Source organism: Echiichthys vipera (assembly GCF_963691815.1).
Source record: "Echiichthys vipera genome assembly, chromosome: 1".
In the NCBI taxonomy this organism is placed as follows: domain Eukaryota; kingdom Metazoa; phylum Chordata; class Actinopteri; order Perciformes; family Trachinidae; genus Echiichthys; species Echiichthys vipera.
The window spans coordinates 2784310-2806559 of NC_139826.1; the positions used below are offsets into that span (position 1 = coordinate 2784310).

The 22250-nt window shown below is 43.1% G+C and overlaps 1 protein-coding gene across 1 annotated transcript in view; it reads right to left on the reverse strand.

Moving 5' to 3' along the window:
- Positions 1-315: 315 nt before the first annotated feature.
- The window catches only part of aldh1a3 (aldehyde dehydrogenase 1 family, member A3), a 33056-nt gene continuing 11121 nt past the window's right edge, over positions 316-22250 (reverse strand). Inside the window, exons 6-13 of the mRNA XM_083918853.1 lie at positions 18523-18651; positions 17125-17238; positions 13730-13832; positions 8288-8472; positions 7168-7332; positions 4178-4335; positions 1406-1480; positions 316-1306 (exon numbers count right to left, since the gene is read on the reverse strand). Coding sequence (XP_083774979.1) covers positions 1237-1306; positions 1406-1480; positions 4178-4335; positions 7168-7332; positions 8288-8472; positions 13730-13832; positions 17125-17238; positions 18523-18651 — 999 coding nt within the window. The 3' untranslated portion in view covers positions 316-1236. The remainder of the gene's footprint in view (positions 1307-1405; positions 1481-4177; positions 4336-7167; positions 7333-8287; positions 8473-13729; positions 13833-17124; positions 17239-18522; positions 18652-22250) is intronic.

Here is a 22250-nt window from a genome sequence, read left to right on the forward strand (position 1 = left end):
CCGCTCACAGCATTAAGGTCATGTGGTGACAAGTAAACCATCTTCATGACAATTGAGCAAACTCCCTCTGGTGAAGAAGGCCACCAGATGTGGCTGAAAGCTTGAAAAAATGTCCAGTTTCTAAAATAACATTGGGTTTTTATTTTTATGTCAGTACTTTTGTGATTATTTTTTTTTAAGCTTTGGTATTTTCTTAGAAAGACCTCTGGTATTTGGTACTAATTTTAGGTACAGTGATAATTTCATTAAAAGCACTGCCTTGTTGAAACCCAAGTAAATATTCATTCATTACTAATTAATTATTGGAAGCTTAATTCATCAGATATGTTGAAATGTATGCTTGGCTGAAGATACATTTTGTTTATGTTCAGCTGACCGACTGTGCTCTATGGGTTAAACCAGTTACTGGAATGTCCCAACTGAACACTGTCTCTATTTTCCCCTCAACAGAGTGCTGCAGGAATGAGTCCCAAAACCTGGAAGTGAGCTAGCATGTTTGCACTTAAGGTTCCCTTGTCTCAAAGTCAATGGGATTTTGAATCCGTTTTTGGTTTCATGTGTTCTTGGAGATTTTAACGTTTTTTATCCACAACATAAAATACATAATTCAGTAACTACCCCACTCATGAATTTTGGAGATGTACGTGTCTTTGCTACAGGTTGCTAAATGAGACTACAGAAATCATCATGCTTTACAAGCAGAAACAGTTGGAAGCTAGTGGGTGGTGTAGTTTGTCCGTAGCCTAATATTAGCTCTTTACTTCTGGTGATTGCATTTATGATTCAAAAAATTGTTTTCCACCACAGAGTTTATGTTCTGCAATAATCCAAAGTTGAATGGAAAAGTCCTATTGACTTTTTGTCGCGGGAAGCTAACAAAAATATGTCATCCCTGCAGCACTGTGGTATCAAATTACATACATATGTCTGGGAACTTCTGAATATATTATTCGAAAATTATTAGAAAAATACAAACTTCTAAAAATCGACCATTAGCCATTTTGTTTTCTGAAATTAATGAAGCTGTTGAGCCTCGGCTCACCTACAGCATATCAAAGGTGCACAAACCCTGACTCCTCCCGGCTCTGATATACTGTATAGACTAACTGATGTATTGGCCTAACTCTAATCTCCAGGTCATCAGCATGACTGAAGACAAAGCAGGAAGAGTGTGGGTCAGAGAGAAATGTGATGTGATGGGCAGTGCAGAGTGCTGGTCATCTCAGAGAGCTCTTCTCACAGGGTTTCACTCAGTTTGATCGTCACTGCTTTCACTTCTGAGTACTCAGCCAGAGCATACTCTCCACTGACAGGACAGAGACAACACATGAGGCAGGTTAGGGAATAATGTACACAGTGAACAACTGAAGAATATGACTAAGGAAGAGGCAGTAATGGGTCTTACAGCTCTCGTCCGTTGCCTGACATCTTAAACCCTCCAAAGGGAGTCTGGGCATGAAGGGCGTTATAGCAGTTTACCCTGAGAGAGAGAGAGGGGGGGCAATGGTTTGATTTTATTCATTTGTAGAGTAAACTTTATATGGCCCTATCTTGGAACTAGAGTTGCAAAGGAGCAGAACATTTCCAGAAAATGTCTAGTAAATTTCCGGAAATTTATCATGGGAAGTTAAGATGGGGGATTGAGGGATTCAAATTGGAAACTTTCCATGGGAATTTGTGGGAATTAACTTTTTTAAGTAGAACTTTATAAAGTTTTAATTATTTTATGGAACAATCAATTCTTTCATTGAACAACAAAAACATGAATGTGATCCCCCTCCTACCCCACCTATTCAAAAATTAAATCACCCCCTCCAAAAAAAGTCCCTCAGAAAGTGCATTGTGCACGTAGAGGGTGTGGCCTCAATATCCGTGCAGTAAGCAGTGTGTTATATGACTGAGAAATAGCAGAGATATTCTCAAGTGTATTTGCATGAAATCTGGTTGATTTGGTCAAGATTATGCTAAAATATCAAATCCTCATCTGTATTTAGAATCCCTGATTATTAAAAATGGCCTCCTATTCACAGAGCACTGTATGAAATCCATCATCGTCCAACATCTGTTACCCCAGAACAAAGCTGAGAACTCTCATCACCGGGCGGATCATCCGTTACCACATGTCACCATGGTGTGAACCTGCTGGTGGGTTAAGGATCCCACAAGATCGAAAACTTCCTTTTTTTCCCCCCGTCGTTCTTAAAAAGTTTTCTGTCCAAGAAATATCTGCATCCACACGAAAGCAGTGAAAAGGGCTAAAAATGCTGTAGTACACATGCCAGGTCTGGATGTGGCGTTCTAACTGCCACAGAAATACACAAACAACAGAGAAGAAGAGACGGGGAGACGCTGTGGAGAATACAAACACCGGAGAGTTTCTCTCCAAATCTGGAGACTTCCCATATCCTCCTCCATCCTAGAGAGAAATGTGTCCACTGTTTCTGCTGTTAGTGGAGACTTTGGTGCTCTATTGGACTCTATTGATGCACCAATCACTCTGCAGTTAATGTCCTCAACGAGCAGAGGGTGCTGCTGTGAGCCCCTTCCCCGTCCCAAAGCACTCACAGGTGTGCACCTTCTTAGCAACTTTATTTATAAAAAGCTACTAGCGACCAATTTAGCTCCTTATTCAGAGCATCAGGGAAAAGGGAGAAATATCTGGTCAGCCTAATTCACTCCCATGCAGTTCAGTAAACAGCCTATGGGTCCATCTCTCTTCTCACGCAGCAGCACTGTTGTTATGTGACGCTGCGGGGTTAGAGGTCAGAGGTGGGGCGATGACGCCATCCTTTATCAAAGTATAAGGTTTCACTGTTGAGACCACGATGCCACGCGGGGGCATTTTCAAATCTTCCCACTCTGGGACTCGGTTTCAAAAGATACCGTTTTCAGGCTCCAATAACGCCAGCTGCATGTGGATGGTCGGCCAACACAATACTGAAGTTGTGCAGAAAACGCGTCTCCGTGTGGACAGACCCTAAAACTACAATGAATTCCAACCTGTGACAGAACTCTTTTCTTGAGTTGTCTTTCTTCCCCAATGACGTTGGTGCCATTATCTAACCTTAAATGTGCAACCTGTCTTCTGCTAATAAAAAGCTGCAAAGCATTGATGCATGTGTCCGTTCCAGCAACACTGCTACCTCCAGATGAACGTTCCTACTCACCATACAGGTGAATATAACTCCATATCTCTGTCCCTCCTTCCTTCAACTGGGAGTAATCTACTCCAGCGTTGGTAAACAGTGGTAGATGGGTAAGGATTCTCTTATTTGAAACACCTGCCATCTTTTGTTCAACTGCTCTTCCATTGTAGCGTCTAAAAAAGCTCCATTCAACAATGATCTTCCTAACCGCTGAATTGGCTTAAGTGATCCAAAACCCTCTTCCTCACATTGGACAGTGCGTGACTCCTTCCAACAGGACCAGGATGTTGATTTACATCATTTGGAATGAGCATGGAAACGTGCTGATCGTTGGATAGAAAAAAATGTTTGTCTCCCTCTAGCATCACTCCTTTGCTCAATCTTCCTCCAACTCTCAAAAGTTCATCCTCCAAAATGGGATCAAGTTTGTATATTGGACTCTGTCTACTGACAGGTGAGGTGGAAATCTCCAAACGAAATTTCAAACAATGAGGATTTTTGACTAATATTAAAGGAGCTTAGTCTTATACTTAATGCTACAGAGGCTTCGGAGGCTGATGCGCTTTGCTCTTGCTTCTCTTCTTGCTGTTGGCTTTTGCGTTCTGGCACTGAACTCATCACACTCTTCTTGTTGTTCTGATAACAATAATATATATAGCCCGCCATGCATAATAACCATATAGATAAACAAACCAAACAAAAGGAATAGTGCCAAAGCGTGATACAGGGGTCAAAAAAACATCGAGGACATCCCCCCTGAAAGTGAGGTCAATGCCGACTTTACCACCTACTGCCTGCCTAAACTACACCTACATCTAAAAGACGTACACGGAAATAAACCAACATTGAAAAATGTTGCAAATCTTGTATAATGATCTGCAGCAGGTGCAGGAGCACCTCCATGGACTTAATCAGTTCATGCCATAATGTTGCTGAAATAAAATGTACATGCTTTTTTTAATGGAAAATAAACAGGGAAATAAAATGTCAAAACATTCCCTCTGTTGTCAGGACTGTGAAAAGGGACTTACCAGACAGTGCCAGTCTCCAGGGCTGCAGACACAGACAGAGCTCTGTCCATACTTGTTGTGAAGACTGCTGACACCAAGCCATACTGGGAGCTGTTTGCTCTCTCTATGGCCTCCTGTTGGCTTTTAAAGCGGAATATACACTGCACTGGACCAAAGATCTGAGAAAGGAAAAATATTAGTAAAGATCTGTCCAGAGTACAGAGAAGTGACAGAGAAAGCGTCTGGTGGCACAGTGGTTAGAGCAGTCGCCCCATGTAAAGAGGCTGAAGATCCCCTTTGCTGCATGTATCCCCCTCTCTCACCCCATTTCCTGTATGTCCTATCTAATAAAAAAAAGCAAAGTGAGTCACAATGTAAAATTAAAATCTTTCATTTGCTGGAAAGAGAAACAATAAGACTGGACTGGTTAGAAGGATTTTTCTACTCAAGTTGACTAAGTGAAAATGGGAGATGAACTGGTGGTACTGGTGTGATTAAGTGTGTGATTGAGTGAGTCCAAAGATCTCTCTCAGGGTGCTGAGGTGGAGCCTTGCTGGTACAAACTAAAAACAAAGTCCATTGGAGCGTGTAGCATGAACAAAATGTAAAACAAAAAAAACCCTGATGTTTCTCATGGTAGACGTAATCTACCACTCAGTCGTGGGCAAGACTAGCAGAAAGAGGCTAAGAAGAAACGGCCCAAGCGCACCTGAGCAGAAAACATCAATTTAATTCTAGAGCCATCTGCTGGAACCCTCCAACAGCGCAGCTCCAGTTCCTCTGTGCATGTGTCATACCCCGAAAGTACAGCCATCTTTGTTTGGTGTCCATGCCTCCTTCCATAGCCTTTGTCGTGGGACAGTTTTGGAGTGGTTCTATAAGCTGAGATTTGAAAAGGTCACAGCCTTGTTGAACTATACAACCCTGTGTAGTTGGCAGAAGGGAGGAAGAAAAGATGCGCTTGTGTAGCAAATGTATGCACGCGTGGAATCATTTGTTCTCAAGTGTCAACCTTTGATAGCCAAATGACAAGATTTCGGTGAAAATAGGGAAATATGTGACTGTACTCACATCACTGATAGCTGACTTTAACCAGCACTATCAAGAAATCCCTGCCTCAAAAAGCACCTGCACCTTTTCTCAAACCCTTGCTCTTGTTGATCTGAAAGGAGTACAGAAGGACATGCAGTTGGAGGTTATTGAAATGCAATGTGATGATACTTTCTGAAGTTACCACCTGCAGCTCCCCATGTCCTCAAGTTTAGAGTTCTTCAAAAACTCCAATGGTATGCTGATTTTACTTGGCTCTACTGTCCATAAATACGTGAGTGAACAAACATTTTTTATTAGGACACTAAACAAGAGCAGACTGAGGTCAGAGATAACTGACATCTCCTCTGTGATGTAATCTCCACTATGAGATGTTCACGACCTGACATTAATTCTTCAGTCCAGGACTAAGCATCATTGTTCCCATTAGGAGTGGGATTAAATACTGATAAAATCATCTTACAACAGATTCAAGTATACAGCACAAAGTGCTTCACACTCACTCATTTAACCCTCCAAAAATGTGGAAGCACAAAAAGACTGTATATGGTGAAAAAATTGAGCTCGCTTGCAAATACAATAACGACTGCAATTGTCCTTTAATACAGTTTAGATTTGGGATCAGGGCAGCAGCAGACCACCTTCTGAGAACCACAGCTTCATTGGCTTTGTCACAGAAGGTGGGGGGAATAGAGAAACCAGGTCAAAAGAAACACTTAGGCCATTCTCCCCTAACCAGGAGTGGAACATGAGTCGACCTCGACAGGCAGCTTCGCTTCCCGGTCGAGATCACTGCTACATCGCTCCACCCACACATAGTGGCGTGGTCCTCTAAGGCAAAATCCCTGCTCCTCATTGAGCTCAGGGTACCAGCGGAGGAGGGGATCGAGGCCGCCTACGTACGAAAAAAGGCCAAGTACTCAGAGTTGGCTGCTGAGTGCCGGATGGCTGGCTGGAATACCATCTATCCAGGGGAAGTTTGATGCTGAGGGAGGGAGCCTGAGGAAGGCAACCAAAGAGCTGGCAGAGGAGGCTGAGAAAAGAAGCTTATGGCTCTGGTTAAGGAGGAAGGACAAGTTCTGGGGAACAAACAACTAACCCCAACAACAGCCGCAGGGGGGGAACACCTATCAGCTGCAGGGGGTGGCAGTCCCTGTCACTGCTGTGCCACCAGGAGACGTTCCAGGATTAAAGGAGCGAAACATTGGTGATTGGTGGTTCCTGGCTGATGACCCTACAGCTGACCCGTGGGCACCGGAGGAGGTGCAACCGGCAGCAATGCCTCGCAGGTAATTCCATCTCCCTGTTATCTCTACTGAATCTCCACTATGAGATGTTCACGACCTGACAATAATTCTTCAGTCCAGGGCCCAGCATCATTGTTCCCATTAGGAGTGGGATTAAATACTGATAAAATCATCTTACAACAGATTCAAGTGTACAGCAAGTGCTTCACACTCACTCATTTAACCCTCCAAAAATGTTGAAGCACAAAAAGATTGTATATGGCGAAAAAATGGAGCAGGCTTGCAAATACAATAACGACTGCAATTGTCCTTTAATACAGTTTAGATTTGGGATTTATGGTCATCTAAGTTACGGTAAAAGCATAGGTTTGTAATGTGTTTTTCTTCTTCTTTTTCTTCTTGACCCGATGACCTAGTTGAAACACTGTACAAATAATTTATTTTAAAATGAGGACTATGGACATCCATTTCTGTCACAGAATTTGATGACTTGTGTTAGTCATTTTTTAATTCATTTTATTGGTAGAAACAGGCCTTCTGGAATAAAAACTGCGCAAGCTTAGACTGTTCCCGTGTGTCCAGCCCCTCACCAGTGTTGACTGTGCAGCCTGCCTCTCTGCGCTGTGATGGTGTAATTAAAGCACTGTCCCACAGGGTGTCACTATTCCCCTTACTGTGTGAGATTATTTTTTAATGTATTGAAACAAGTTATACCTCTTCCTTGGCGATGCGCATGTGGTCTTTGACCCCAGAGAAGATGGTAGGCTGAATGAAGAGGCTCTTCTCGCCCAAAGCTGCTCCTCCATACTCCAGCCTGGCTCCCTCCTCTTTCCCACTCTCTATCAGATCCATTATCTTGTCAAACTGCTGTCGGTCAATCTGGAGGCAGCATCAGGTGGGCAAGTAAACAAAGGAAGGGGACGGTTTAAAACTCACTTCTCATCAGAGTCAAATAACACCGTAGAATTAATATCAGTTTCATTTCTGTTTCTCCAGCACAAATCGGACCAGGGTGTTAAGCCAAGCTCAGCTCTGTTTGTAGGGTTGCCACTGCCCTCTGAACATCTGGCGTGTTATCCAAAATGTATATATCATTGTAAAGAAGAGAGGGTCACACTCAGAAATATTTCATTTAATAACTTAACTTAATCATTTTGATTATAAAAACCTAACCATGTAGTTTGATTATTTTAACCTAACCATGTAGTTTGATTATTTAAACCTAACCCTGTAGTTTTGTTATTTAAACCTAACCATGTACGGTAGTTTGATTATTTTAACCTAACCATGTAGTTTGATTATTTAAACCTAACCATGTAGTTTTGTTATTTAAACCTAACCATGTAGTTTTGTTATTAAACCTAACCATGTAGTTTTGTTATTTAAACCTAACCTGTAGTTTGATTATTTAAACCTAACCATGTAGTTTTATTATTAAACCTAACCATGTAGTTTGATTATTAAACCTAACCATGTAGTTTGATTATTAAACCTAACCATGTAGTTTTGTTATTTAAACCTGACCAAGTAGTTTTATTATCTAAACCTAACCATGTAGTTTGATTATTAAACCTAACCATGTACACTAAATGTTGGCAAGGAAAAAACATGTCATGTCCATTATCAAAGGGGACCCTTGACCTCTGAGCTCAAGATATCTGAATGAAAATGGGTCTAAGACAGAGGTGGGGAAGTTAACCAAATGAATTTTTCACCTTAATCAAAAAGGTAACATAATGTCAATATCAAGTCTTCGGCTTGTTTTGCTGCCTCTAAGTGTCCACTCAAATCAACTGTTAGAGGTGTTTGCTCTATATTTATTGTCAGTTCCTACCTGTGGTCCGTGTGATGTCTGGGGGTTCAGCGGGTCTCCTATGACAATCTTCTTGACATTTTCTATGCTGCGACGCACAAACTCCTCATAAATACTTTCTTCCACAAAGACACGTGATGCAGCCGTGCAGCACTGACCCTGGTTATATAAAGCTCCTTTTTGGGTTTCCTCCACAGCCAGCTGCACTGTACACGCACACGCACACAAACACACACACACACATGAAACAAAAGCAATAAACAAGAACCACTTTAACATTTAAACAATTATTTTAGACACGGTCTCTACTGCATTGACCTTAAAGCCTATCACTATAAGTTAACCAGCCAAGATTTTAGAAATGCTAGATTTTGTAGCTAATATTTACAGTATCATGCTGTTTTTCTCCTTCTGGAAAAGGAGGATGACATCACCATTTTTAGTCCCACCTTTAAAGCTCTGATTAGCTTGCATCATTTTGTTTTTCAGCCAGGGTCAATAAGCACAACTGCTAAAAATTCTGAAAAACTATGACATGTGGGAGTGGTTCAGAGGTCTGGAAACAGGCTACTAATACTCTCAATCTCCCAGAAAAAAACACATAGACATAACCTCAGTGTCTTCAGTGATAGCCACAGCCTGGCTTTGACAATATTTGAGTTGTCATGTGCAGAGTGGGAGTGAATGTTTCACAGATACTGTACTTTCAATGAGAAAAACAGTCCTGGCAGCCTAACATGTAAATGTAGGATGATTCTAGCTGATTGGTTTAGAAAAACAGTAGACACAAAAACACAAGATTGAACCAACGGATGGAAAGTAATTGTTATTTGCGTTTTCCTTTTTTAGCGGGGTCTGTTTAAAGGATATGATCAGGCAAAATATAGTAAGATTATCTCATTACACATGAAAGGTACAGTAGTGGCTGTATTGTACTAGCTAGTTTCCTCTGCCAGTGTCCTCTCCTTATGCTCTGTAATGCCATCACTTCCAGCAGCACAGCAATTGAAGCCTTTCAGCGTTCTCTGCAGCCCCCTGAGCTACAGGATTCTTTTTTAATAGTGTGACACGCAGTGAAATATTCAACTTAGAGTTGTGAGATGACAGCAAAGGCACAAAAGCTACGTTGTACTGATGAAAGATGAGACTACACAGGCCTCATATTTCAATATTTCTGAATAGTAAACTATTGTAGTGAAACACCTGGGGAAGTAAAGGTATGAAGAAACCATACATCAGGTCATACTGGGACTCAAATGCATGCTGGATTAGCCAAAATACAATTCAATGCAATTTTACTTACAGTGCCAAATAACAAAGGTTATCTCAGGACACTTTACAGAGTAGGTAACGAACACACTCTATGACTTATTAATGATTTACAGAGACCCAACAATTTCCCTGTAGAGTACAGTGGCAACCAAAACCTTCCCTATAACAGGCAGGAACATCGAACAGACCCAGCTCTGTGGAGGACGGACATCTTGCCTGCACCGGTTGGAGAGGAAGAAAAGGGAAGAGAAAGAGAAAAGACGGACAGATGGACAGAGAGAGACAAAGACAGACAGAGAGACAGTCCCAGAGATGCAAGCAACCACAAAAGTAACAGTAACTATAATAATATCTAAAGTAATGTGAATATGACTTATATGTTATGGCAGTTAATATAGTAGAATAGTAGAAACAAGTACAGCTAAGGTGATAGAATATGACTATGATAATAGTTACGGTAGTAAATATGATCAATGACTAGTAGTGGTAATAACAGCTGTGATACAGTGAGATATATTACTGACTAATAGTTATAGTAGTAGCCACGACAAAGCACAAACACCTCCAGGGAAGAAGTTGAATTATTAACATGCATTGATGAGACATGAATGAAACAAACAAAGAGGAGAGGAGCTCAGAGGATCAGGAATAGTGTTATACAGTTTTAAATATGTGGATGATGTCTGCCTCCTCAACAGCACTTGGGAGTTGGTTCCACAGGAGAGGAGCTTGGTAGCTGAAGGCTCTGCCTCCCATTCTACTTTTGGAGACTCTAGGAATGACAAGTAGCCCTGCAGTCTCAGAGCGCAGGGATCCAGTCGGGGAATACAGTACTATGAGCTCTTTAAGGTACAATGGAGCGGTACCAATAAGAGATTTGTAGGTAAGGAGAAGGATTTTAAATTATATTCTAGAACTTCTTGTTTGTGTAATCCTGTGACCCTGAGAACTGTATTGTCGGGGGCAGTATGTCTTGGTAGGATCTTCCAAAGACAGCAAAGTCTAAGTGCGATTCACAAACCCTAAATTAATCTGCAAAAAATGTAGCTGCAGCACCTTACCCAGAAAAGGGAAACTGGGGCTCGCTTCTTGAGCCAGACCTGGGAGCGAGGCTTACCTGGACTTCCGCTCGCAGGGATAGGCATTGTAGCTGGGTGCATTGTGAACCGGTGTCTGCTGACCCCTTCCATCGTCGACTGGCTACTGGGATGTGGAATGTCAACCCTCTGGCGGGGAAGGAACTGAAGCTGGTGCGGTATTAACTAGATATTTATTGGTTCAGTGCCACACATAGCACTGGTTCTGGAACCAAACCCCTGGAATAGGGATGGAGTCTCACCTTTTCTGAAGTTACCCGGGGTGAGAGGTGACGGCCGGGTGTGGGGATACTCACAAGCCCCTGGCTGAGTGAGTTTTCCCCTGGAACAAGAGGGTCGTCTCTATGCTACTGTGAGTTGCTAAGATGAACGGATGATTGTGCTTATGCACAAAAGCAGCTTGGAGTAGCCAGTCTTCTTTGGATCTCTGGGTGGTGTCCTGGAAAGGATACTGACTGGGGACTCTATAGTCCTCCTAGGGGATTTCAACCATTACATGAGCAACAATGGGGAAACCTGGAGGGGGTGATGGGGAAGAACAGCTTGCCTGGTCTGATCATGAATACAGGGGGAGGTTGGGGACATGGCATCCAACTGTTAGGAATTGTGGTTGGATGGTCATCATTATTCATTGTGGTGACAACCTAAGAACTACCAACAAGCTGAAGAAGGAGGCCTTTTGGGCTTTGTTGGCCCAGCATTCTCCTGAAGCAACAGACATGAACTGGTTGGCCAGAGGGGCTGTGGCTGCTGCGGTTGCTTATGTTACGTTCAGAAGGGGAGAACTGCGGACTGGGAATACTATTGAATAGTGGAAGGAGCACTCTGAGGAACTCCTGATTCTGGCCAACATGTTCTCCATGGAAGAACTCATCCATATCCCTGGCAGACATTGCTGAGGAATGCTGAAGGATCTGGACTTCGTTAGGGCTGTCATGGCTAACACACCTCGGAGCCGTGTGAAGTTTGGAGACAGTGCCTGTGGAGTGGGAGACCGGGTGGGGGTTCCCATTTTTGAAAAAAGGGACCAGCAGTTGTGCTCCAATTAATAGGGTTCTAGGCTGCATGTCAGTTGCAGAACATCTAGAGAATAAAGGTCTCACCTATTTTTACCACGACACGCAACTGGCTCACAGCAAAAAGAGACAGTGAATGGTATTTTGACTGTCATATTGGCATCATAACTGTACTTTGACTACAGTTTCGATGTGTATATACAGCATGTTCAATATGTCTGTTATGGTTCAGTAATGTCTGTTAGGGAGTAGGTGTGGTTTTAGCTTTATGCCAGGGTGAGACTGACATGTGCACACATGAGGGGTGTGGTGTTTGACTCAATCAAGCCAAACAGGCTGCAGGGGGTCGGAATCAATAAAGCCCAGCAAGCTGCAGCAATACACTGGGGGAAAAAGACACTGAAGAAGAACACTGCAGGAGGAGACTGAGAAAAAAGACAGAAGACTGAGACTGTTTGTGTCTTTCCCACACACCACAACTATTTGTAAAAACAACTACACTCAAGAGCAGGCTGGCAGACCCAGTGAAAGACACTGGAGCGAGCAGGCAATTCCGGAGCGTGGAAGAGGAGTGGCTGGGTGATTCCTGAACACAGCACAACCCCTCTCAGATGTAGGGGGTCACACTTCGGCAAGCTTCGGTCTCAAGTTAAACACAACATGCAGGGAAAGGAGATCAGTGAATAATGTTATCTACTAGGCTAGCCTTTAGTAGCTTTGTCCATGGTAGTACGAGCCTAGGTTGGCTTAGCAACCATAACAATGTCACAGATATAAACAAAATGTAGATATTTGTACTTAACACTTTCGGTTTCTGTTTCCGTGGACAGAATCTAAACATAATTTATATTTATTTTATGTTAACAATTAAATTAAATGAAACATTCAATATTTAGGGCCATTATCATAGGTAACTCAATGTAGAAAGGCAGGCAGCACCACAGCAGCAACTGTTGCTGGTGTGTGGACACGTACCTGCGAGCTTTTCAGCAAAGGAAGCCACCACATACTGCTCATGATTCTGGTCTGGCACAGTCATAAGAGATAAGGTGAGTAACTCATCCAGAGGGAGCTCAGAGTAGAGCTGCTTCTCTACTAAGGAGCGAGTTAAGGTGGTTTGGGTATCTTATAAGGATGCCTCCTGGGTGCCTCCTATCAGATTTTCCAACAGTTGCAATTGCTCTAAGACTGCAAGGGAAGCTCAGCTTCGCCTAAAATGTCACCCAAAAAAAGTGGTGAAATATGTACTGCTGTGTGTACCTTGACGATTGACGAAATACGCACTAGAAAGCCTTCATCTTTTGTTTAGAATCAGCTACAATGGGAAAGCGTAGAGCGGGTTGTTCCACTGCAGCCAAACTAGACGCTCATTGGATAAATGCTGAGCTTTGTCCCGCCCATCAGAAGCTCAGCGTCTCTGGGAGTCTATGGGAGAGTGGGCTTGCCCGGACGCTCAGCTTCTGCATGATGATTGGATGAGCTGTCTGAGGTGGAATCCTTTTTTGATTGACAGCTAAATGAGCAAATCAGCGATCTGGAAGAATAAACATTCACCGGAGCGTTTTCCAAGTTTTTCATTCCGTTGTTATGACCTGATCCAGAGACTTTTACCGATCCCCAGAGACTTTGTCTTTGTTAAAAACGACTAGTGTTGTGTTTAGTGACTCTGTTCTGTCCCCCAACAAGCAGTGGCAGATGCGGAGCTAGCTCTGCTGCCATTGAGAGGACACTGGTCAAGTCCCTGGAAAAGACACCTAGTTGGTATGACCAGGCCACAGATCATTTTCTTGAAAAGGAACGGTTAGAGGGTAGAATTGACATATAAATAAACAAACACAGCTTCCCCTCCTTGAAAGACTGCCACTGTTTTCCAAGTATGTCTAGAGACCCAGAACAAGCTGCAGTGATTATCTCATCTAACCTGGGAACGGGGACGTCCCCCAGAAAGACCGGAAAACATTGCTGGGAAGAGGGATCTTCCCTAGCCTATTGAATGAAAATGGATGTATGGACAACATCTTGATGCTGCATTTCATTACTCTAAATGAGAGAGTGTGACATAGATCATGTTTACTTACAGTCACAGTCAGCAAACACAATGCAGGGGTTCTTCCCTCCCAGCTCCAGAGTCACTCTCTTCAGATTACTTTTGGCTGACGCTTCTTTGATCACCTGGCCGACCTGCACACATGATGGTATACAGAATTTAAATGCATCATGGGTAACGCTGAAAAAAAGAACTCCTAACATAGACATAGTAACAGAAAACACTTTTCAAATGTGAGTGTGAGGGCTGCACTGTTCATGCTAATAAAATAATTGAAAAGAGGTTTGTGTGTCCCTGTAAACCTGAGGGCTGTGTTGTCTGGAGCCTAGTGCTCCTGGTAGGGTCTCCCATGGCAGACTGGTCTCAGGCGAGGGGCCGGACTAAGAATGGTTCACAAAGACACAAACTAGGAAGAGGAAGAGAGACCCTGCCCGGAGGAAGCCCGGGGCCCCCGTCTGGAGCCAGGTCCAGAAGGAGGGCTCGCCGGCGAGCACCTCGTGGCCAGGTTTGCCATGGAGCCCGGACCAGCACTGCCCGAAAAAGTGACGTGGCACCTCCCTCCACTCCATCCTGTGGGCCCACCACTCGCAGGAGGAACCGCTGGAGTCGGGTGCGCTGCTGCACGGGTAGCAGTGTAGTTCTGCTGGGAGACTTCAACACCCACGTGGGCAATGCTGGAGAGGCGTGATTGGGAGGAAAGGCCTCCCTGATCTAAATCCGAGCGGTCGGCTGTTATTAGACTTCTGTGCTAGTCACGGGTTGTCTATAACTAACACCATGTTCTAACATAAGGATGCTGATAAGTGTACGTGGTACCAGAGCACCCTAGGCCAAAGGTCGATGATCGATTTTGTGATCGTATCATCTGATCTGAGGCCTTATGTTTCGGACACTCGAGTGAACAGAGGGGCAGAGCTATCAACTGATCACCATCTGGTGATGAGTTGGTTCAGAGGATGGGGGAAGATTCTGGACAGACCAGGTAAACCCAAACAAGTAGTGCGGGTGAACCGGGAACGTCTGGAGGATGCCCCTATTGGAGAGATTTTCAACTCACTGCTCCGGCGGAGCTTTTCTGGCATCCCTGTGGAGGTTGGGGGCATTGAACCGGAGTGGGCAATGTTCAAAGCTTCCATTGCTGAAGCTGCAGCGGTGAGCTGTGGCCTCAAGGTCTTTGGTGCCTCAAGGGGCGGTGACCCTCGAACACCGTGGCGGACACCGGTGGTCAGGGAAGCTGTCCGACTGAAGAAAGAGGCCTTCCGGGATATGTTATCCCAGAAGACTCAGTTGCAAGGTACCAAGGGACCAGAAGGGCTGCAGCCTCTGCTGTGTCAGAGGCAAAGCAGCAGGTGTGAGAGGAGTTTGGAGAAGGACTTTCGGGCGGCACCAAGGTGCTTCTGGAAAACCATTCGACATCTCAGGAGGGGGAAACGGGGAACCGTCCAAGCTGTTTACAGTAAGGACAGGACGCTGGTGACCTCAGCTGATGAGGTAATCAGGCGGTGGAAGGAGCACTTTGAGGAACTCCTTAATCCGACCAACACGCCCTCTTCTGTAGAGGCAGAGCTGGAGGCTGATGGGGAATCATTGTCAATATCTCTGGCGGAAATCACTGAGGAAGTCTAAAAACTCCACACTGGCAAAGCCCCAGGGATTGATGAGATTCTTCCAGAAATGCTGAAAACTTTGGGTTTGGAGGGGCTGTCTTGGTTGACACGTCTCTTCAACATTACGTGGAAGTCTGGGACAGTGCCAAGGGGGTGGCAGACTGGGGTGGTGGTTCCCCTATTTAAAAAGAGGGACCAGAGGGATTGTGCCAATTACAGGGGTATCACACTACTCAGCCTCCCTGGTAAAGTCTACTCCAAGGTGCTGGAAAGGAGGGTTCGTCCTATAGTCGAACCTCAGATTGAAGAGGAACAATGCGGATTCCATCCTGGACGTGGAACAACGGACCAGCTCTTCACTCTCGCAAGGATCTTGGAGGGGGCCTGGGAGTATGCCCATCCCGTCTACATGTGCTTTGTGGATCTGGAGAAGGCATATGACCGGGTCTCTCCGGAGATACTGTGGGAGGTGCTACGGGAGTATGGGGTGAGGGGGTCACTTCTGTGGGCCATCCAATCTCTGTACACCCAAAGCGAGAGCTGTGTCCGGATTCTTGGCAGTAAGTCAGATTCGTTCCCGGTAGGGGTTGGCCTCTGCCAGGGGTGCGCTTTGTCACCAATCCTGTTTGTGATTTTCATGGACAGGATAGTCGTGGTGGGGAGGGGTTGCAGTTCGGTGGGCTGAGGATCTCGTCTCTGTTTTTTGCAGATGATGTGGTCCCGATGGCATCGTCGGTCAGTGACCTTCAGCACTCACTGGAGCGTTTCGCAGCCGAGTGTGAAACGGCTGGGATGAGGATCAGCACCTCTAAATCTGAGGCCATGGCTCTCAGCAGGAAACCGGTGGATTGCTTACTCCGGGTAGGGAATGAGTCCTTACCCCCAGTGAAGGAGTTCAAGTACCTTGGGATCATGTTCACGAGTGAGGGGAGGATGGAGCGCGAGTTTGGCCGGAGAATCGGAGCAGCGGGGGCGGTGTTGCAGTCGCTGTACCGCACCGTTGTGACGAAAAGAGAGCTGAGCCAGAAGGCAAAGCTCTCGATCTACTGGTCAATCTTCGTTCCTACCCTCACCTATGGTCATGACAGAAAGAACGAGGTCGCGGGTACAAGCACCCAAATGGGTTTTCTCAGGAGGGTGGATGGAGTCTCCCTTAGAGATAGGGTGAGAAGTTCAGCATTCGTGAGGAACTCGGAGTAGAGTAGATGCTCCTTTGCGTTGAAAGGAGCCACTTGAGGTGGTTCGGGCATCTAGTAAGGATGCCCCCTGGGCACCTTCCTAGGTAGGTGTTCCAGGCACGTCCAGCTGGGAGGAGGCCTCGGGGAAGACCCCGCGACCCGACCCCGGATGAGTGGTTGAGAGTGAGATGAATGAGATGAGATGAAAATATTTAAGAATTGAAACAGAATTTTATTTTTAAAAATTAAATTTTTTGTTCAAGAACTGCATCTTTGCAGTGTATTATATACTATACTTTATATGCATTTTTGTGTTGGCAGTTGTCTGATGATAGTTGATCAAATTGAAATGTTCTAATAATGAACAAATTACAGCTCCATAAATGAATATTTGTCACAATCTATCTGGTTTTTTTTACAGCTGGAACTTTGCCGAAGACCAGGAACCTTTTAAGAAACTCAGGGACTAAATTCAGTTCATGTTCTATAGTTCCAATAAATAAATTCTCTGTTCCAAGGGCAGTACTTTCTGTACTGAGATGGCGGCTGGATTCAATATACAAACCAAAGTTTGTGAGTATCTATCATTAGTTGGTCTAAACTATGATTATGCAACAGAAGTGCGTCATATACTCATGCACCTTTGTAGAGCCAGTGAAGGCCACTTTGTCGATGTCCATGTGGCTGGCGATGGCTGCTCCTGCTGTGGGACCAAACCCTGGAACGATGTTCACAACTCCAGGAGGAAAACCCGCCTGAAATGAAAAACCACAGAGCATATTACTGCACAATTTCTGATCAATTGACACCAAAATTGCAACACCAAAATTGCAACACTGCATTGCAAACGATCCAGGCAGATTTTGATTTATCTAAAATTGAGCCCACACCGCATCAAAATGTTTTACTGTTAACGGTGTTGTAAACAATCTCTGAAAATCCTGGCTAAATAAATCTCTAATGTTTATGAAAATAAATGACAAACTTTTGATGTCATGGTAGATGTTTTGCGGTGTATTCCATAATTCTATCTCAAAAATGTAATTTGAATTTTGTGACTATTTTGAATTCTATGCAGCTAATGGAAATGCACCATCAGTGTCTGATTTACTAAACAACTGAAAAGAAACTTTAATGCTACATGCCAGATGTTTAGAATCCATTACTTAATTCATAGCAAACCAGTCTGCTGTCATCATGCAATAACACTAAGAAGGAATTGTATTTCAGCTACACTAAACGGCATCTTTTTGATATGTTGCACTTATAATTTAATGAGAAACATGTTTGTACTTCACTGAGGATTGTTTTCATTTTCTGCGTTTTCAGCTGTTTTGTGTTTTAGCACAAATCCATTTGCTTGATTTTCATCTGTCATTCGATATTGAAACTGCTCAGTTCCCACTCAGTGAACAAACATAATTGTGAACATGACTGCATTGTTGAAAGTTTACAGCAACTAATGAATGCATTGAAAATAAGAATATTGAAAATAAAATATGGTTTATCGAACCTACATTTACATTTTTTTAATTGAATACATATTGTTATCATGAGTAGGGAAATTATCTATGGAGACCAAAACAGGGCTATAAACATGTGCCTCTCTGCTGTAAAGTTTGACATTTTAACATGGGGCTCTATGGGGAATGATCTGTTTCGGAACCAGAGGCCACTCAGTCTAAACGTGTTACATTATGCACATCTTTGGGACTTTTATTTCTGTACATGGCATATTCTTTTATTTCTTAATAATTTTAACCTTTGCCGACTCCCTAGAATATATATTTGCACATTCCTTTAACCTTTCATAAACTGGTACATTGTAAATATATTTTAATAGTATTTATGGTAATGTTTTCTATTCTATATGTATGTTTCTTGTCTATGCAACAGAATACCATAGCAAATTCCTTGTATGTGAAAACCTACTGAATTCGAGTCTGATTGCAAAAACAAGGAAATGTTCAGGTCCAGAGAGTGTCTGTCTGAACAGGAGCGTCAGAAGTTTAAAAACCTCTCTCAGCCTAACATCCGACCTCTTTGATGAGCGATCCAACATAGAGGGCTGTGAGGGGGGTCTGCTCTGCTGGCTTGATGATCACAGTGTTTCCACAGCTCAGGGCAGGCGCCATCTTCCACATGAACATCAGCAGAGGAAAGTTCCACTAGCATAGACAAAATAACATAAGTTAACTGATAGCTTTCAATGTAAATAGAATAGAATAGAAATACTTTATTGAGCCCAAGCTGGGAAATTGCAGAAACTACACAAGTTAGATTAAATCACACGAAAAACAAATTAGTAAAAACAGAATTCACCCCTCTGTCATGATAAAAAGTTATTTCTAAAGTAATTTATGTTGCTTTTCACTATTATACTTGTTATACACAGCCTGGCATTGCAAATGTGTCTTAATCTGGAACCTCGCAGTTCATTTTTGATTTTATCAACAGTGCAGACCAAAATGCCTCTGGACGCAATTAGATAGACCTACAACCAATCTGTAAATCTGTCTGAATGGGAGCGTGGCCAGCGGTACCTGCCAGAGCAAATGAAACATGAGCTCTGCAGATTCGTCTGGTTCTCAGGCTAGGTTATAAACATTATACTAATCTGCTACAAGCAGCTGGGGCATTATTGAACTCAATTCCTCCAGTGGCAGAGCCATATTTTCAAATGTTTGAGAGGTCTCCATATAACATATATATTTGGAACTTTCTTTCATTCAATTGCCCAGGCAACGAGCCTAGCAACCATGAGCAACTGAGGCCGAGCAGCTTCACCTGTACAAACCAGCCAATTTGACATAGTGGCCAAACAGTTGAATTGCAACTATAACTGATCTATTCATCCTGATAACATTTGGAAAGTCCAGAACAGTCCCACAATTAAATCATTTAATCCCCCTTCAAGTTAGCTAAAGCAGTAAAACCAGAACTATCCAGTTTGGCTGGGGGAAGCGTGCCCGCTCTATGGGCCACACAATGCTGAATTAGTGCGGATCATCATTATTTTTTTAGATGCTGTAGTTGAACTTTTTGCATTCGTGCGCCACTGGCCAACTTTCATAGGAATGAACGGGGCTCCGCCTCAAATGCTGAACCTAGCTTTCTTTAAACATCCAAGGTAGAAACATCTGAAGGATTCATTGTAGAGATTACAGGGAGTCAAAGGGCCTTAAAGAGGGGGTAACAGAGAGAGACACCACACTGGGAAAAGAAGAGGCACTTTGCTAGAAGGTGTGGACTAACATGAGATCACTTTGTCAAAGCTGTGATGATGAGGAGGATGGCTGTCCAAACATCGACAGGCGGACATCGATTTCATTTTGGAGGTAAGAGACAGTACTGTTAGTAATCACAGTAAACTACACAATTGTACAAATGCAATGTTAGTATGTTGGTTTTTCTGAGCGTTGCCAGCAGACTACTGTTTATTCACAGATTTTCTTTTTTTTACTCTCTCTGGTGTTTCAGACAATACTGCAACAAACAAAGTGGTGAGCATTAACCTCTGTGAATGCTTGTGGCTAAAATCTATCTGCTGGGGCCCATGCAACAGTGTCCCATGTAACTGCAAAGCTTAATTGTATCACCACAAACCAACAAAATTGCTGAAAAAGAGAACCTGCTCCTTAAGGGCCCCTTGATGCATTGGGCCCTAGGGCGGTTGCCTGCTTTATTGAGCCAGGCTATGAGAAATACCTTAAACAATAAGCAGTTGTCCTTTTCTGCCTGCTTTTTCAGTCTTGTAAAACAGCTAAATCATACTGCATATTTTGTGTACCAAGAGGATGAAAAAGGCAAAAAAAAATTTTTTTAATGATACATTAAAGTTTTTGATGTAAACAGTAGCTTTTTTCTGTCACTCACTTGTAGTTAGAATTGCAAGTCTCCAATGGAAATAACTATGAGAGGCACTAACAGGGGCTAATAATCCTAACAACACACACAACATGAGTATGTTGGTTTTCCCACAAAAACCACTTAATCACTTGGATGTTGGTCTAGAGAGAATACAAGATAATAAAAGGAGCTCTAAATCTTTAGGAGCGCAGATCATTCAAAGTAAACAAATTCAGAAAAAAGGTCCTTTATTTTCCAGTTGCTCATTTCCATGTTTGAAACCAATGGACAAACAATTGGCCACTCAAACCCAAATTAGACAGCAATACATGTGAGTGCTGCATGTTTATTGTTTAGGCATTGTTAACTTTAACAACACTTTGGAAACACTCAAGCCATTAAGGGATCTTGGGATCACAAGTGGGGAGAAAGGTTTCCTGTTTTCCTCTCACAATGACTCATGCTGTGTGCGTGTGCCAGCAGTACTTTCAGTAATTACACAACGTCCTTCAGTATAAATTTCACTTTTATGATATAATCTCCCATGTCAAATAACAGCAGTTTTGTTCCTTTGTTGCCAAAGCAACATTAGAGGTTATAGGCCTATGCTCAAAGATTAAAATGGAATGGCTGTATTCTGTCATGATGTCGACGTTGTGTGTGTGTGTGTGTGTGTGTGTGTGTGTGTGTGTGTGTGTGTGTGTGTGTGTGTGTGTGTGTGTGTGTGTGTGTGTCTCTATCACAAAGTGCAACACAATACAGTGAAACACCAAACACTGCCCCACCCTGAATCTGATGAAGTTATTAAGAAGGGGAAAAAAACATATATTCAGTGTGTGAAAGTAAATCCAAGCAGCACAGGACTGGAGCTGTGTGTTCCTGTAAGAATGGCCCTGAAGGGATTAGCAGAGAGGGGGTCTTGTTTAGGGAGAGCAAAGAGGAAGATAAGGTTTCTTACCAGAGTTACATTTCATCCTCACATCCAGACAGTGTTTTTAAATTGAGTGCTGCCGCCTCACTAGAACTACACATTTATGATCAGGGCCTTTCTGGGAAGTTCAGTTCAGTCTTCACTGGTTCCAATTAAAGCTGAATATAGTTTCTAAGCAAGACATATTAGCAGTGTAAATGATAGAGCCATTCACTGCTGTAACGTTTAAAGGGTCTGATGCATTAAAGGAGCAAAAAAAAGCAATAAGCATATGCTCCGAGCTGTATTACTGTACTGTATCTAGTCCTCATAAATCCATGGTCCAGTATAAAAATAGGTCTGAATCTAGTTTAGCCTGGCTCAGCTCAAAAGTGGACCAAGGGGAAACTAGGATGACAGAGGAATTGTTTCTCATTGCCTCCCTTTTTGAATCTTCCACTTCTATGGTTAAAGTTTGGTTTGGTTTAGGCAAATAAAACTACTTGGTTCAAATCGAAACACTGGTGATAGGAAACAAGACGTGAACAGCTGCCTCCACTGAGTCACCACCAAGTTGAAGATGTCCAGACTAATATATGATATTACTTATATATATATATATATATATATATATATATATATATATAAATATATATGGATGTAGTGGAGATAATATGTGTATTTTTTGGTGAAACATGGATGCTTCACACATCTTTCATCATTGCCCCATTGTTTCAAGATTATTGTCATAAGTTCAGTATCTGACCAAATATCGCTCCTTCTGTACCTGAATTATGAAACATTATGATGTCACAGTGAAGTTGACCTTCACTTCACAAGAATGGGATGAACAGACAGATGGCAGGATGGATGGCAACGACACGTTGTGTAGTAATGGGCAGATTTTTAGACGAAGGGAGCCCAAAAAGAGCAGTAAGGGAATTTGGTTCCAAATTTGTGTTAAGAGCCTGTTGGAGGGTTTGAAATATATCAGACCAAAATTCAGCA